The sequence below is a fragment of the Melanotaenia boesemani genome, chromosome 16 (genome assembly GCF_017639745.1).
Source record: "Melanotaenia boesemani isolate fMelBoe1 chromosome 16, fMelBoe1.pri, whole genome shotgun sequence".
Lineage (NCBI taxonomy): Eukaryota > Metazoa > Chordata > Actinopteri > Atheriniformes > Melanotaeniidae > Melanotaenia > Melanotaenia boesemani.
In genome coordinates this window covers 6816648-6834128 of record NC_055697.1, presented here as the reverse complement: position 1 = coordinate 6834128, position 17481 = coordinate 6816648, and the positions used below count along the sequence as shown (strand labels likewise).

At 39.4% G+C, this 17481-nt stretch overlaps 2 protein-coding genes across 2 annotated transcripts; both read right to left on the bottom strand.

Moving 5' to 3' along the window:
• Nucleotides 1-707: 707 nt before the first annotated feature.
• stpg4 (sperm-tail PG-rich repeat containing 4) lies at nt 708-12186 on the bottom strand. The gene is made up of 7 exons (XM_042010723.1): nt 12116-12186; nt 11914-11970; nt 10130-10387; nt 8784-8848; nt 8458-8503; nt 1270-1374; nt 708-889 (listed from the first exon to the last, which is right to left on the bottom strand). The coding sequence occupies exons 1-7, from the start codon at nt 12143-12145 to the stop codon at nt 815-817; spliced, it is 636 nt and encodes a 211-aa protein (XP_041866657.1). The 5' UTR covers nt 12146-12186; the 3' UTR covers nt 708-814.
• Nucleotides 12187-13644: 1458 nt separating this feature from the next.
• On the bottom strand, nt 13645-16876 carry calm2a (calmodulin 2a (phosphorylase kinase, delta)). The gene is made up of 6 exons (XM_042010340.1): nt 16738-16876; nt 15901-15931; nt 14661-14804; nt 14474-14580; nt 14260-14395; nt 13645-14134 (listed from the first exon to the last, which is right to left on the bottom strand). The coding sequence occupies exons 1-6, from the start codon at nt 16738-16740 to the stop codon at nt 14106-14108; spliced, it is 450 nt and encodes a 149-aa protein (XP_041866274.1). The 5' UTR covers nt 16741-16876; the 3' UTR covers nt 13645-14105.
• Between the last annotated feature and the right edge of the window lie 605 nt (nt 16877-17481).

The following is a 17481-nucleotide window of genomic DNA, read 5'->3' as shown; positions in this document are numbered from 1 at the left end:
GCACATGATGTGCAAAGTCACAGTGCATGCCCGACAAAGGCTCCTCCTCTGGTGTAATTGGAGCCCTGGCTACAATTAACTTCCTTGTAAAACCACTTCACTCCATAATTTTCCACACAAGAGCATTTTAAAAAAGCAAATAAACTCTTAATATATAAAAATAATAATAATAAATATATTTTTAAAAATCTACATTACAAGATCGAAGAAAATACAGGAAAAATACAGAAATCCAGTAAAAAATATAAATAAAAATTAACCTGAGTGACATCAGTGCAGATTTTAATACACCTGGGGAAGTGCAATTAAGGATGACAAGGTAACCAACCTTGTCCTGCCACAGCAACATGGGGAATTTGTAGATAAAAATGAACGAAAGGTTCACAACTGTGACTCGGTTCTCATCGTTCATTTAAAAGAGCCGTTGAAAAGAACCGATTCGTTCATGAACGTCACATCTCGTTCGGAGAGCAGTAAAGAGGGAAAGATGAAGAGGAAGAATGAAGGTAGAAAATATTGCCAGGAACACGTAGTTAAGTGGAATGAAATACCCTTTGTTGCAGATAAGATCATCCTGCTTCCCAGGCTGGCGTCACTAAAGCAATTTCACCACAACGAATCTAGATGATTATGTCTGTAGCAGACAATAAAAATAAAAGAAAACACTATTCAGGAAAAGACTCTTCCCTTTTTCATACAGTCATGATTTTACTGTTATTTTAAAAATACAGCAGGGTCATGAGGGATGGGGGCTGTATGTAGAACTGACTAAGAAATGTCCTGGGATTACTGTGAAATGTTGTGGGAAAACAGGCTAAAAGACCGGACCGTGACCTCCATGTCGGAACATCTTCCATGAAGGTTCGTAGGCCCCTGGTCCGGGTGTCTTCTGTGGAATACACACAATGTGTTTTCAGGAATAGCAACTTTTAAATATCTACTGTTCCTTATCCATTCCTGTATATGAGATGTTATTTCTTTTCTGCTTCCTGTTACATAATGGCATGGGGCTCCATTTTACATGCAAGAATTACCCAAATCAAAACTAATTGCCTTATAATTAGATGAACTTCCATCAAAGCCTTGATGGGATCATCATGAATTAAATTAAAAAAATGATAAGGAAACCTTTACTCACTCATTGAAAAAAAATTAAATGACTGAAATGCAGATAAGCTGATTTAAAGGGGGGGGGGTATAACATTATAACACAACGTATTAACATTTTATCTTATGAAAGAGGAGATGTGGGTCTGAAGTTGAACTCACTGAGTGTACTGGGTGGAGCCGGGGCAACGTGGATTTGAAGCTGGAGGTGATACCTTTAGCTGGTCTGGTCTGTGGGCTGTAGTGGCCTGGAGCTGGGCCTTCTCTCTGAGGTGATAAGAAACTGCAGCTATCATGTGTGCAATCTCCAGCATGTGGCAGATCAGGACCGGCATGCCGTGACAGAGTTGCATGTCTTTACCCAGGTGAGATTGTATGGAGGAAGTTGGCTTTTAAAATGCAGTCTTGAACCACCCCTCATTTCCTTATTCATTAGCAGGAAAATGGAAATAAATGTGTAGTGATTTATTAAAACATGCAAATATCAAAAGAAATATAAAAACAGGGATGAACAGATTTATTCTTCACCACAGCCTAACCCCTCTTAGAGAAGCTTTCATTGTATTTTTTTAAGTAGGCTTTAGGAATAGCTCTCTAGGCTTCTGACTGACTCTTTTCTGGATGTTGGCTGGCTTTCTCTGTCAAGATGATCCCACACTGCTTCAATAATGTTGAAGACCAGGCTCTGGGGAGGATCCTTCCCTCCGTCAGACCTGTTGCCCCTGATTTTCAGACCAGTTCTTCTGTAATTAGGCATACCTCAGCCTTTATCTGATTAGGTAAACAGTAGCTGGATCAACTGAAAGTTCAGCTGCTTCTCTCATGTAGTAAAGGACATAATTTTTAGATACTATTAATCTGCAATGGATAGTTATTTTCATTTTTTTCACAACTTTTTTTAAACACACCATACCAATGTTGGCCAGGTTTTCCACTGACAGCTCTTTGGGAACCACCTTACTTTTGTTACCACTGGGACTTTTCATAAAGACGAAAGAAATTACATTTGCTAAGTTGACTGCTATGTGCAGATGCAGATTAATCAACAAAAATAAACAAATTCCTCTAAACAGAGTCAGGAACAAACTGGTAAAAAAGCAGCAAAGCCTCAAACCAGAGATTTTTTCAGAAAGCCTGGTGAACTGTTCCTTATTGGTCAACATTTACAAGAAAGTACCACTGAAGGCCTATGATGAAATGATCAAAATTCTCAGTTTTTCTAACATGGTTGTGAAATATATTGTTTTAAGTTTTCCTTGTGAAGATTTTCTGAAGTATTGTCCCATTTACAGTAAAATACCAGATAAAGCAGGTACCTCTTGTCATCATCAAAGACCAAGCAGAAGTTATTATTACAATCAGACTTTTTGGATGTGCACACAGGCTCCATTCATACTTCGGTTTGTTCCATTGAAACGTTGCTGCATTCCACAAATGCAAATCAGGAAGGAAACTACAGACTTCACATTTACAGAACAGGAGTCCCTGTGTGTGCAGAACAATAAGAAAAATGCCACATACAGGGCCTTCCTGGCCTTCTCTTATAGCAACAAATTTTAAATGTATTGGTAACTTTATATTTAGAAACAGTTTCCAAAACTAGTTTTACAGCATAAAGTAGCAACATATTTTTTTATTTCCCTTCATACTTGGTGTGTATAGCTGGGTGTTCCCTGCTGGTGTTATGGATCTAAAACCAAATCACTCTGTTCTTGTGTCCCTGTGGTCATGTTAAATAAAATAAAATCCATTCAAACAGAGGTTCTCAACTTTTTCGGCATGATTCAGTAACGATTAGGATAAAATATGATCTCTCCTTTCTGTTCTTTGCGTCAGGGCTACAGTAACTACAAATACATGAACAGATACTTCTTCATTCACATTGAAATTAGTGTGATCAGAGAGTTTAGCTGACATGTTAAATTACTATATATAAAATTATCCCATCTGTTTTACATGTTTACACGATGGAAAGCATTAATATCATTGTTTTGTTCCGCACAATGTGTAATGCTTCTCTGGTTTCCTTCACTTTATCAGATACCTGCATAAAAATTGTTGGCATTTTATCTCAAGAAAAACATAATTCTTTTCAACCATGGCAGGTTGGGTTTATATGGGCTTTAAAATTTAACCACCATCAGTTAATCAGAAAACACAGTTTTAATTGGGATTTTTGTCTTTTTTTTGTCTTTTTTTTGCAACCCCTCTTTTTGTGCACTTCTGAGTTTATATGATCGCTACCATTTCTCATATGTGCAATGCTATCTTGGTTTAATTTCAGCCAGTCTTTGCAAGAATGTTGCGTTTAGCAGTGATAGAAATACTTCAAAAATAGGAGGGGGAAAACTATTCTATTACATACTAATGCACAACAAAATATTGTCAAAGACGTGAAGACTTTTCCCCTATAATGTGTTTAGGATGGAGGCAGCTGAATGGCCTTAAATATGCTTTTGGGAGTATTTATCACTATTGTGAAGTTTCTTCTTAGCTTGTTTCCAGTATTAGTAACAACTATGGCAGCTGTTCTCTATTTAAAATACACTTATATGTATTACACCCTATCAATATTCGTAAGAAAGAGGAACAGCTGTGTATCTACTTAATCTGGTGTTTCACTTTACTTGAGGAGGCACAAAAAGTGCAACTAAATTTAGAGCACTGACTAATGAATGAGCTGTTGCTGGGTAGTGCCCAGTGTTCAGATTAGAGTTAATCACAACTCATGAAATGAACAGCAACTTACTGATTCACAGATATTTCTGAACATTAACTAATGATTCACTGATGTAATCCCCCTGCCAGTTAAGTAAATAATCATTTCCTCTTCTGAGTCTGAGTCTTTTTTTTTTTCAATGAAATAGCATTTTTCTTAAGATAATGACAAAAATTTACTTTTTATAACATGAAAACAAGCTTCATGACATCAAAATAACCAAGAACTCAAGATAATTAAAAATAAATAATTGCAGGTATGACCACTGGATTTGTAAAAAAAAAAAACACAAACTGACTATTTTTCTGTTGACATACTCAGAAACATTAAACTGAAGCTTTGTACATGTTATTTTTAAATCTGACTAGAATCTTTTTAGGGATAAAAATTCTTCTTCATGATCTCTTCTAATATGGCTTGAATAAAATACATCTCATTACTGGTAATGAAAATATATCCATTTTGTTAATGGCTTTATAATCAATTATAGCTCCCCTCAGAACGTTAGTCCACAAACCAGTGGCTGCATCCATCTTCTATGTACGGTCTATATTTGACATAGTTCAACCACTATGTCAAAGTTGGATCAAAGCCCAGAGTTGATGAAATGCCATTGTCACAGGCTTCTATGTTGATACTGTAGTTATGTGAAAGATGAACGAACAATGTATAGTATACCAGGTCTATTTTCAGCCGTCATAATCATAGTTTTTAAGACTTTTGACGTATCATTTTACTTTATGTCAGATAATATATTTAAAACTTTTGCCTTCAGATCTCTGGTTTAGTTACATTAAAGCTTCGTCTGTCAAAGTCTCTCTCCGTCTTTGCCTTTCACTTCTCCTTTCATCTTACCCACTAACACACATACTGGTCATCATCAGCGGTGTGCCATGCAGAAATAGCATCGCCCCTCCTCCACCCTCCTCCCTAGACATAAAACTGTCACCCTGTTCCTGAACACAGGATCAGCCTTTCATTTTCAGTCACTCTCTAATATGGAGAGACACAGAACAAAGTATTTTCTTCCACCCTGCTTTCTGCAGGCATGACTATTAACATTGTGCCATTTGATCCCAGTTGCCAGTTCACTTGATCGTCAGCAACTGGGTCCCACACACCTGCCTAATGCACCCAGAGGTGCTAATGCAGGTGTGTTTCAGAGGAGTTGGTGGACAGCAGCAAAGCAGCTGGCCTACTTTCCTACATGTCGTTTGTCTTGGGTGGTGTAGGTAACTGGTACGTTTTAAACTTTAACCAGCATTTCATTGGTGTACCTGGAGTCTTGCTCTTCGGTTTCTTGTAAAATAAATAAGACACATTTTAAAAGTACAAATTCTTGGTCAACTAGGAGTTAAGACTGTGCACTGATACAGTGGAGCATAAATGAGCACACTACATGCCCCCAATTACAATGCAAACATGCAATTGGTTACAAGGTATAATGTTTACCACCTTCTCAAGTTTACGTTAGCTTATTAGCACGCTAACATCACTAATTAGGAAGTTCTGGGCAATGTGAGTTGGAATGGATTTATTTTTATGCAAATAATCCAATTTTAGTTTTTTTTTTTTTTTTTTATGACCTTCATTACTAAATGTGGAAAAAAATAATGGCCAGGGTCTTGAACCTTTTTACAGGATATTTTCTAATGTGCTTATTAATAATTTTGGTTGATGATAGATTGAACAGCTTCATTACCTATATGCGTGTTTCCCAATATTCTCCTCCAATGCAGGGAGCCAACGTAGGTTGATGCAATTCAAGTGGACTGTTTTTAGTTTCCTGAAGACGTTTCACTCTTTTCCAGCAGAGTTTCTTCAGTTCTGATGCAGACAGTGGGAGATTTCACACAAATTGCCTGCCAAGTTGCCACAGTAGAGCCAACTCATCAAACCAGGACTCATCCTTTCCACTATCTCAATGATAAAAAAGAAACTTCTGAGAACCACTGTGTTAAAGCCCCACTACTAACAAAGGCTAATGCATCAGTTTTGCATCCTGTCTCTCCTCTTAGCTCTCTCCGGCCAGTAAAGGTCAGTCCAATGTTGCCTCCAGCATTATGTCACTTTCTCTCTGTCTTTTTCGCTCTTCCTCTGATAATGTACATGAGCCATGGTGTGCGTTCAAAGTGTCCAGTGTGTTGATATCCAGTTGCTAGCCTTTGACACAAAGACATAAAGTGAAATGCTTCTTTAAAGTGATGTGCTGGGACGACTGAGAAAAAGTGTGCTTTATCTGCAATGGGACGCTGCCAGGCATTGACAGCTCCAGGATAGTGCATAATGAATGCACGTTCATCAGTTTGAGTCAGAAGCACAACACTTTAAAGTCAGAAAGTCATGTAGTGCTACTTGGACAGAAATCTTGGACAGAGAAGACAAGCGGTCTAAGCAGGAGTGAAAGAAACCATCTATGTCAAAGTAGAGATAAGAAAAATAAGAGGAGGACTTTAAAATTATTGCGGTGCGTTACTACCACCAGCCGGTGTCTGAAACTGACATCAGATCATGGAAGTGAACTCTGAACTCAACACTGCCCACTAGTGAATGGATTGACTTAACAACCATGGCAATGTGAAGTTTAAGGGCAGTGTATGCAAGGAAGCATTAATGGGCCTTTAGCCTCAAGTGAAACTATGAACAGTGGTCACTCTAATGATACCTCGTGACTCCCAATATAAGTCGTAGACTCTGTCTTTTTTCCATCAGAACTGAAGAAACTCTTCTGGATAAAATGTCTTCAATAAAATAAACAAAGTCCAGTTGATTTGACTTATCTTACAACCTCATTCATGCTCTACGTTAAATACACATACAAACATGAACACAGCCTTCTATCCATCTTCTGTGTCCTTTCCTTGTGTATTTTGATCCATTTTCAGAGATCTTTCAGATGCTTCCCCAGATGTAGCAAACAAAGCAGTACCACTGTAAACTATGGGGGCAGTGTTGCGCAGTACAGTTGACGTATGACTAGCAAAAGGAACGAGGCTATGACGTATTTAATGTGCACACAGACCATAGGCATCTGCTATGCTGACTTTTTTCTGTCTCTTCCTGAGAACGTACATTATCATGATCTCGTCCATCGTCTCCATGTTTGTTTGTTTGTGGGGTTTTTTTTTGGGGGGGGGGGGGTTTCAACCTGTCCTGTCCAGCATCATAGCAAGCTGAATGATAGTCTGGTTGCTGTGTTGTACCGAACAGATTTGCTTTGCCAGGGGGAGGTTTATGGATATAAGGCTCCTCTTGATAATCTGATTCATTTATTTATTTATTGTTGTATTGCCTAACAACCATACCAACATAAAGGACAACGTTTAAAGAAAATGTACTCATTTACGTGTGTAATGGTAGCATAAATGATGCTTACGTTGGATACCATGGCCTGGATGAATAAGAGCCTTCACAGACCTTCTCTAGGGGAAAAATAAATGGCATTTCAACTTTAAACAGCTGTTTCAGATTCGTGACTGCATTCTTAACATGATGTAAAAAGGATTATCAGTTAATCTCGAGGGCACCGTGGGAGTCTGGATTAAATTTAATCAAAATCAACCATACTGTAGCCCAATAAGAAATGTCAGGGGATCACCAAAGACATACAAGGAACCATCTTTAATGTACGTACAGCCTGTCATGGAAATCCATCAAATAGCTGTTAATGTGTTTTTATTGTCAGTGGTATTTGGGATCAGCCGATTGGCATCTGTAAAGCAGGGCGCATTAAAACTACCAGACAATAGGCATGTATATCTTTAAGTTCTTTTGCAGTAATTATAGGAAGAATAACTTATATGATCCAGCAGAGTGTAATTCTTAATTCTTATTAATCTGAACACCTCTGGGACTTTGATTCAGAAAGCCTACAGGATGTTTTTATGTTTCTTTTTTTTCCTGAGCAGCCCATATTGCATAAAAGGCATAAAAAGCCAAACATGCAAATCAAGGACACATACTCACTCCAGAACATAGAAAATGAGTCAGCTCAGGAAAGGGGGGAATATGTATCAGTACTGTTTAGGGTGAAGCTAACTTAGGGCCTCCATCTGTAAGATTTCTCAGCTTAAACAGTTAACTTCACCTCTTATCTGCTAAGGTGTACCACATCCATGAGGATGATCTTAACTTTTAGATGACTACGTTACAGGATTTATGCGGCTACTTAACCTTTGACAAAAAGAATGAAAAAAAAGGTCTTTAAGTCTCTCTGACACCACTAATAGTTGAAAGCTGCTCCCAGCGCTACAGTAATAACACCCTTGGGGTTTCTTAGCACCCTTCCTTTTCTGTCAACACTCAGCAGCTGCCAGCAAGGCTCAAATGTCCACAAGCTACCGGCATGGACACACGACTAAGGCTGCAACACTCTGCAACATGAACCAAAGCTGACTGGTCAGCCAGTGCAGAGCCATAACAGGCCCTCCAATGATACAGTCAGACAGCCTGTGGGATCAGTTTTCTTTGACCCTTGTGGTTGTCATAACTAGCTCTTCTGCATAGCAGATCCACATTAGGTCAGAAGTTGCAATCAAAGCCTATTGACGGTATATTGTAATGAAGCCTTTCTGTGGGCAATGGAAAGAATGAATGCTCCTACTAACTGACCCTGGTGAACAGATACTTACAGGAGGAAAGCTGATCCGCTGCACAGTCGACCGAAACATCACATGCCTGCATGAAGAAAGGAGAGGAGAGGGGAATTGGCTGTCAAAAAACAAAACGACTAAATGAACAATGCAGAGAAGAGTGTAAGAAACAAAGAATAAGGCCATGCATGATCAGAGCCAGAGAAAATGAGAAAGCAGGCTGGTGATTGCTCCTCCATCTTTGAGCTGTAAGGAGATGAGAGAGGGAATAAGAAGGAAGGATTCAGCGATCAAGGGATGAGTCATGAGCTGTCTGCTCAGCTGTGATCTGAGAGTTAAAGAGAAGCTGTTTATTGAGGGCTTACTTGCAGGGAACCTTCTCCACTGGTTTTGCTGTCAAATTGTAGTCGCACGGTGAAGTGTTGATGTGCTGGCACATGAAACAAAGGTAAAAGAAAAATGTTCAAATATGTATGACAGAATCACCATGAGGTTTTTCTTTTCTGCCTTTGTTTCCCCTGTTTGTTTTGGCTGCTCTGTTACATCACCAGCTGAAACTGCTGCTGGAGCCTTTTGCAGAGCAGCTTATTGCAGTTTAAACAAAGCAGTTATGGTAACTACAAGCTGAAATTAGAAAATGTTGGTTTGCTATGATAAAAATTAAAGCCATGCAGTGATTTCTACTGTTATGTTGGCTTTATTTCAATTTAAACATTAACTTTAGCCTAACTACGTTTCCTTAGCTAGTCTTTTTTTCCTCCTTAAATTAAAATGCGAGACTAGCATTTATTCACTGGCCACTTTATTATTGTAAGTCCACATGTTAAGTTACTTGTTAACACAAATATTGAATCAGCCAATCACATACCAGCAACTCAAAAGTTGTAGTCATGTAGACGTGGTGAAGATGACTTGCTGAAGTTCAAACTGAGCATCAGAATGAGGAAGAAAGAGGATTTAAGTGAATTTGAACGTGGCATGGTTGTTGGTCTGAGTATTTTAGAAACTGCTGATCTACTGGGATTTTCACACGCAACCATCTCTAGGGTTTACAGAGAATGATCTGAAGAAGAGAATGGGCAGACTGGATGGAGATGATAGAAAGGCATCATGAAGTCAAATAACTGCTGGTTCCAACCAAGGTCTTCAGAACATCATCTCTGAACACACAACACATCCAACCTTGAAGCATATGGGCTCCAGCAGCAGAAGACCATGTCCATCCCTTTATGACCACAGTGTACTATCTTCTGATATTTCCAGCAGGATAATGCACCATGTGACAAAGCTCAAATCATTTCCAACTGCTTTCTTACAATGTTCGGCAGTCACCAGATCTTAATCCAGTAGAGCACCTTTGGGAAGTGTTGAAACAGGATGTGGGAATGGATGTACAACAATGACCCCCCCCCCCCATAGTGTTACACTTCATCAGAAAATAGATATTACTGATGTGATGTTAAGGCTACTTAAAGGTCCCCTATGGAGACAATAAAGCCCATGTGCTCAGTCACCAAAGCACATGTTAACACCACCAACTCAAACTGACAGGAACAGCATTACTTCATCTGCATGAGTCATATCCATGGACATACCACAACACAGAGCCATTTTTTAAAAGGAAAACAAAAAAACTGCACTTTCTATAACATTTCCCTTGATTCATGATCTGTTACATGTGCAATCAGCTGAAATCACATGTGAATCCCACCTTATCTCTGACTCCCAGTGTGACAATGTCAGGCCGAGGGCAGTTTTTGAAAGAGTAGGACGCCTGGCGCATCAGGACCTCCTGGATAGAATCAGTGTAGTCATAGGCTCCAGGCAGCAGCAGATCACCCTTTTGTACACCCAGGGAATGGGCCTTTCTTCTACCCAAACCTTTAAAGCTATAGGTCTTCCTTACAGGGTTCAGTTCAGCTTCCTCGATGAAGTCTCGGATGTGATAGACCCCTGGAATGGGAGTATCCTGGAAAAGAGTACACTTAAGGAAGACAAAACTTCATTTAAATTTGTTTTGTTCAACTGAAATGGTGGGAAATTGAAGTTGTTAAAGCCAGACTGACAACCAGGTAATATGGTCCAATTAAAAGGCCACATCAAGCTGTAATCATTGCTCAACTTAACTGTGCAACTGTGTAACTCTAAAGATTAAAAACCATTAATTAAAATCAACACCCACTGAAAAGATGTGGTTGAGGGTTGTATCATACTGTAGTTATGGTAAAAAGATCCTTCTTAAAGACAGTACAATGTATTCACGTGTTAATTAATTTCTGTTTTAATCACCTGGTGGCTCAAACATGTGTTGATAGGCCCCTGACAGCCTCAATTGTACAAGTTGTTTTTATTACGTCTGCAGTAAGCTGGTACTTAGAAGGACAAATGACTGATTTGCTAATATCACAGAAAATTATTTGGAAACGATCTTGGTTATTATTTAAATTCTTACTCACTAAAAACCAACTTTTTTTTAACCCTGTTAATATATCCATGAGATGTTTATGTGGTATAAAAACAAGAACAGTCATTCATGTATTGGTTGAGTATTTGCGTTTGGAGTCTACACAGCATCACCTACAGTTTCAGAAAGGCAAAGTTAGACAGTTTGCATGTTTCACAAAGATTTTAGGGACCAATCCTAACAACTTGCACTGTGGAACTGCCATTTTATATTCTGTGAGGAAGTACAAGAAAAGGCTAGCTTCAAGGAGCAGTTAGATGGGGACTAACAAATTATTATTAGAGCAAAACCAGACTTTTAAAAGTCATATCAACAGATTATTTTAACTGAAATTGTGTGAAATCCCAAATACTTGATTTGTGGAGGTGTACAAGCATTATTTATTCTGTGAGGAACTCATGAAGTACAATGAGAACAAGCTGGCTACAAGGAGAAGCTAGCTGGAGGCTAACAGGTGCTGCCTCTATCTCCAAGAGCTGGGCCCAGGCCAAATCAGTCATTAACTGCCAGCAGCCCAGACTCAGTCTGGGTGTAGTAAGTGACAGCTAGCCATTAGCAATCTCCTCCTGGGCTCTTCCTAAGCTAGCAAACAGCCTCTTCTAGCCCCTCGTTAACTTCTCCTTGAAGCTTGCACTAGCTTCATGATGCTTGGTGTGATTTTGTCAGGGAAAAGTTAGCATATTTATAGATCCCCATTCAATGACAAAGAAAAATCTGTAATTGATCCTTAATTATTATCCCTACTTTATGTTTCCAGTATTGCAACGTCTCCCCACCAAAAAAAATAAAAAATCAGCAGTCATCAATTGAATCATCAATGATGTGTTGTAATTCCCTCACATCATAGAGAAAAAGAAAGCAGTTAGAGTTTATATTGATATGTGCTATATTGATATTTAATCTAACAGATTAATTTTTAAAACTCAGGTTCCCTCTCGACCATAATACTCATCATCATCACATCTGCACAGTATGTAAAATAATGCATGTTCAGAGAATAAGCTGGAAGTTGAACACACTACAACACCTACTTTCAGTGTACCCAGCCACCAGCTCCCCCGTCCACACAGGTCCACCTTGTCATCATCCTGCAGATAAGAACAAAACACAAACTAAAGCACCAGGTGACTTCCTGCAACAGCACTCCAATGCCAGTTATATGTTGATGCATCTCCAACACCTATCAATCTGTACTTTACCAGATGTTCTCACTAACCATGCTTGGACCCTTACCTTATCAGCCCTGTTGCCACTGCTGGACATGTCACAAACAGACTGCTTTGCTTTTTCGTACAGCCACCTTCTGTACTGTACTCAGTAGTGTTCACAATCTGCTCAACAGAAGGTCTAATGAAACCTGACCACCATTAAGACTGGAAATGTTACTATAGCAGCAACTCTGCTACCGATGAATTTTTCAACAAGCTGGCCTGGTGCAAGGTTAAATTTAGACTCACACTCCAGTTTGACTGCGAATAACAATTGTAAACCAGCGATGGGGTACATAATGTACACACTTATGTTAGTCCTCTTTTTCACTGTCCCATTGAAGGAATAGAGATGACAGCAATCAAAAGGTCAACAAAGAAGTTTATGACTGAAATCATGTCATGGGCCCATGAGAAAATTCCTTCAAACTAACCCTAACTTTTAAAGCATTTTAACTGTTAACAGAAAACCGGGATGGATTGTGACAAACTGATATTATGTCCCTTTGACTAGAGCAAAGCTTCAGTCCCATCACCTGAAAGGAAAATGTTGCCAAGTCTGCAACATTCATCCGTTTTGCAACCTGTGTTAGCGCTTCAGTGACCTTAGAGAAGACTGGGAGACCATAACCCCTAATTCTAATAAGAGATTCAGAGCATGTCATGCAACATTTTAGAGGCCCTTAATATTCAAACACTGGTCACAGCACAGACAGAAGCCCATGCTTCCTACCAAGCACTCAAAACCCATCTCATCATAACTAACACAACCATGTTAAAAAGTTGCAGATAAACACACAGGAAGCAGAGCCGAGGTCCACAATAGCTTTATTTTGTCATTCAAAATAACAAACTTAGTATCTCTGCAAGCTACTGTAACAAACTCAAGGGAAAAAAAACCCAAACAGGTACACCTTTATTTACACCATTCTTTCATATGTATGCTCAATCACCCACACCTTGTGATTGTGGCAAATTCCAAGTCAGACATGAGGCAGTAAGCGTCTACGTGGTGCTGTGCCGACACTAGCAGACAACACACAGCCTACATCATTTGTAAGGGAGCTGGACAATACAAGCCTAGTCTAATGGTGAGTAGCATTGTGTACACTTCATAAATTGAAGCCATTGATCCCACTCAGTGACTAGAAATTTAATACAACGCTGATGTGAGCTCAGAACATTAAGAGGCATTGGCTGATGCTCCTCAGTGCTTTTGGAATTTTAAAAAGGGGGAATTGAAATGTAATGCAATTCTGAACAATAAAATGATTTTATCAAAACTTGTGCATCCTGTCCTCATACAAAAAGGGAATTACAGATTATACAAAAATTAATTCTCAATTTAAACTGAAAACAAGACCATTTCCAAATATGGGTAGATTGTAAATTTTATTGGAAAAACAAATATACAACTTGGAATGGATTCTGAGGCATGACCAGAGGCCATTTAAAAAAAAAAAAAAAAAAAAAAAAAAAAAAAAAGAAAAAAAAAAGTAGTGAGTAAAACATTAAAAAGCATGTAAGATTAGTCATTTTCTGGTATATAGAACAGCAGATACAAAAAGAGTTTGTACGAGTACCAAGGAGATACACCCGTGTCATTTTTTTTGCAGTAGTGCAATGCTGAGATTTCCATATATACTTTGTCCATAGTCCATGCAGAGTTTCAACTCCTCTACATTGCTTCCATGCCAACAGTGTTGCCAAGTGACAACCAGCTGACAGGTTTCCAATGTCACCAGCCGTGGAGGGGCCCCGAGCACACTTGACAGGAAGATTCGAAGTTCTCTGGCTCCCAGGGGCCTCCATGGGCATCTGGTTGTATGACCGTTCCGTCACTCCAAAACACCATGACAGCAAAAGAAAGGGACATGGGGACAAGAGCGTATGCAGTTTACATGCAGTTCCTTTGGACAGCAGAAGGGGGCAGGGACGAATGGGGGGCAATTAAGATTTTACAGATAAATTACACAAAGAAAAGGCAAATTATATACGAAATCTGTACAAGGCCTTCACTTCGCCGTCATCATTTGTACGAACTCTGCAGGACAAAAATAAAAAAAAATTAAAAAAAATTGTTTTAGTGACCAAATTTACAAAAAAAAAAAAAAAATAAAAAAAATCAAAAAAAAAATCACACAACAGAAATAAGACTCAAATACCAACCTTCATAGTTAACTTGTCCATCTCCATCAATGTCTGCTTCTCTGATCATCTCATCCACTTCCTCGTCGGTCAGCTTCTCTCCAAGGTTCGTCATCACATGGCGCAGCTCAGCAGCACTAATGTAGCCGTTGCCATCCTAAGAGGAAAAATAAAGTTCTGATTGGTTTCCAACAATAGTGTGGATATGCCCGTTTTGAGTGCAGGCATCATTTACCTTATCAAAAACACGGAATGCTTCCCTAATCTCCTCCTCGCTGTCTGTGTCCTTCATCTTCCTGGCCATCATAGTTAGGAACTCAGGGAAGTCTATTGTTCCATTTCCTGAAGACCAAACCATTGTGTTTACATCCAGCACAGAAACCTTGTGCAGCTGAGACTTGTAAAAGTCATCAAGTTCTCACCATCAGCATCCACTTCATTGATCATGTCCTGCAGCTCTGCCTCTGTGGGGTTCTGACCCAGAGAGCGCATGACTGTGCCCAGCTCTTTGGTGGTGATGGTACCGTCTCCATCCTTGTCAAAGAGTGAAAATGCCTCCTTGAACTCTGATGGGTAGAAAGAAAAAGAATGGAGGAGCCTTTTAGTGAAATGCTACACCTAAAGCTGGTGAGCCAGTATGACAATACAGAGCGCAAAAAACTTAAATCAAATTAACTATTAGCCCATCTTGAACATGAAGTCACAACCCAAGTCCTGAAACAGCTCAGTGTTTTGAGCTCCAACTGTAATTGTTTTTGGCTAAACAATGACAGCAGCCACAAGGCATAGCAGCAGCATAGTCAGTCCACATCAACAAATGACAGCCTGCATAGTTTGGTGGAGCCGTGAGGGATGAGAAACAATGGCACACTTATCAAGTGTGACGAGGCCAATGGGCAATGTGTAGTGGCATGCAGCGGCTTGTCAGTGTCATAAAAACCACAATCAGCCCCAGCCATTTTCAGGGTCAAACTCACAGTACAACCCCCTTTTTGTTAGGAGGAGGGAGAGGGGGGGGCTTAATGTCTGCATTGACAGCTAGAAATCTTGATATCCAAAAAGAGGCCACAAATCTAAATGTAATATTGCTTACTACAACTTTAAACAAAATCAAAGTGGACAAGCCAATTAAATGAACAGTTATTACACATGTGATATTTAACCATTAAGAGACAAATAATTAAGAATGCAAACTGCATTGCTGGAAAAAATAAAATAAGACAAATAATATGCAAAAGTGCAAGTGTCTGGTTTCCCCAATAAATTCACTGCCACTTTTCTAAGATTTATACCATCAATGTCTTATCTTGGCTTACTGCAAACTAAGCAAACATGCTACTGCAGTTCCTGTACAATTTCATGATTACACACCCAGGGCAAAGGACTGCCAACACCTTGAGAAGGCTCAGCCCTTCCTGACTACATAATTTATTATGTGGTCAACTGGGAAAATGCAAATTTTTCAGAAAGAGTCCTTCAGCGCTCCAGAGACAGCAAGAAACAACTGTTTCATTCATTCATGTTTTATGACCAGCAGGTTGCCCTGTGGAATGCCTTAAATGGCTAAAGTGTAAATCCAATGCATGGGATGCAACGATCCATAACACAGTCCACTTTGCAGGATATGAGGGAAGTGGGAGAGATCAATGTAGCATGTCTTACCAGCAATCTGCTCTTCTGTAAGCTGATCAGCCTGAAATATATATATAAAAAAAAAAAAGCCATTATTTGGACTGCAGATGTTTAAAAAAAAAAAAAAAAAAACCTATTTAAAAACATATTCCAACTTTATTTTGCTCAAAAGTTGAGGGGGTCAATAACGGTACAGTTCCTGTGTTTTACTCATTTCTTGATTGCTTCTGGAGGTGGTTTGAATCCCGAACAAAGGGAGGGAGAGACACCCCTATAAATGTTAGAGCGTTCTACATTTGAACGCTAATGACGCAAAGTTTGCCGCTAACAGTAACTGCTTTCCCATTTGGCGGTAAATGCTAGCTGGATAGAGCTAAAGGTTGGCTAGCAACCGAATGTGCCGGTTCGGCTATAGACCCGTTGAAACAACGTTTGACTCAACAGAAAGACTGAACTATTCATTCTTCGCGAGTAATGCGAGCCGTTGACATACGATCACAACGTCGCTAAACAGTTAAGAGCCTGTCATTAATACCCGTTTAGCCTCCATTTAGAGCCTGTATTATTGGGGCTCGCAACGCCCAAGCAGCACTATCAGGAGTGTAACAATGCTAATGCTACGTTTATGGTTTAACAGCATTTATTTAGGCTTAGCCATCTGGCCCTAGCCCCGTCTGCCTAACAAACATCACCCAGCAACTATTAAACAGTCATTCATTTAGCAAGCACTGCAGTAGTTACAGTACAGTTAACGTTTGGTTGACGTAATGTTCCGCTGCCGTTATATGCGCACTTATTATAAGATCGGTTTAAAGACTACCAACTGAACTACACTAAACAATATATATATAATTTAATTTCTCTTACCATTTCGAAGTCAAGTTAACTGCTTCACGGTAATTATCCCAAAGCTTCTCCTTTACAGCCCAGCACTCAATAGTAGTATATGCACTGACAACTGAACACACTGAGTAGCAGACAACTGGACTCGCCTTTAACGGCTATCCTAAACCCCTCCTCTTTTTAAATATCATTCCGCCAACTTCCTTACTCTTCAGTTTCTAAATTAGTTCAAATCAACGTTTCAAGAATGAACTACATACAGATAAAAACAAGAAAATAATTTAAACCCCAATTCACTACTACTGCGGTGGTATTAATGTAGATATGTGAAATCATATCACGTATCGTTGGCGGTCTACATAATGGCGCATGAATACTTTCTGCTACTGTGTGATGAGACGTAAAACGTAGCTGGAGAAATCGCGTTCTCTGATTGGTGTGTTTGTACCTGCAATGCGTCACTCCCTTGGTCTGCGCTGTGCCGCTGCATCTTGTCCATAGACATTCTAGTAAGTGCCACAGGCGTTGCAGACAACCTTGTTGCATAGTGTGTACATATGGGCATCATCTTCAGGCAGGCCCAACAACATAGTTTCGAGAAGTAATTAGCTACAACGGACTTAGTTTTTTAGTTTGAACTGGGATATTGCTGACCCATTTCTGCTTCGCTTTGCAATGTTTTTCCAATTTCTGATCATGCTATTGATGCTATTTTAAACCTGCAAAGACTGACAGAGTTCATTGTGGGACCCGAGTAAAGTTCTTCCT

Coding starts and splice junctions, on each gene's coding strand:
- stpg4 (XM_042010723.1), bottom strand. CDS start 12,145: ATGTCCAGCAGTGGCAACAGGGCTGATAAG. Junction 11,971..12,115: donor GTGGCAACAGGGCTGATAAG/GTAAGGGTCCAA, acceptor TCTTATCTGCAG/GATGATGACAAGGTGGACCT. Junction 890..1,269: donor GGCTCCACCCAGTACACTCA/GTGAGTTCAACT, acceptor TGTATTCCACAG/AAGACACCCGGACCAGGGGC.
- calm2a (XM_042010340.1), bottom strand. Junction 14,805..15,900: donor TACAGAAGAGCAGATTGCTG/GTAAGACATGCT, acceptor TCTACCCATCAG/AGTTCAAGGAGGCATTTTCA. Junction 14,135..14,259: donor TGGACAAGTTAACTATGAAG/GTTGGTATTTGA, acceptor TTTGTCCTGCAG/AGTTCGTACAAATGATGACG.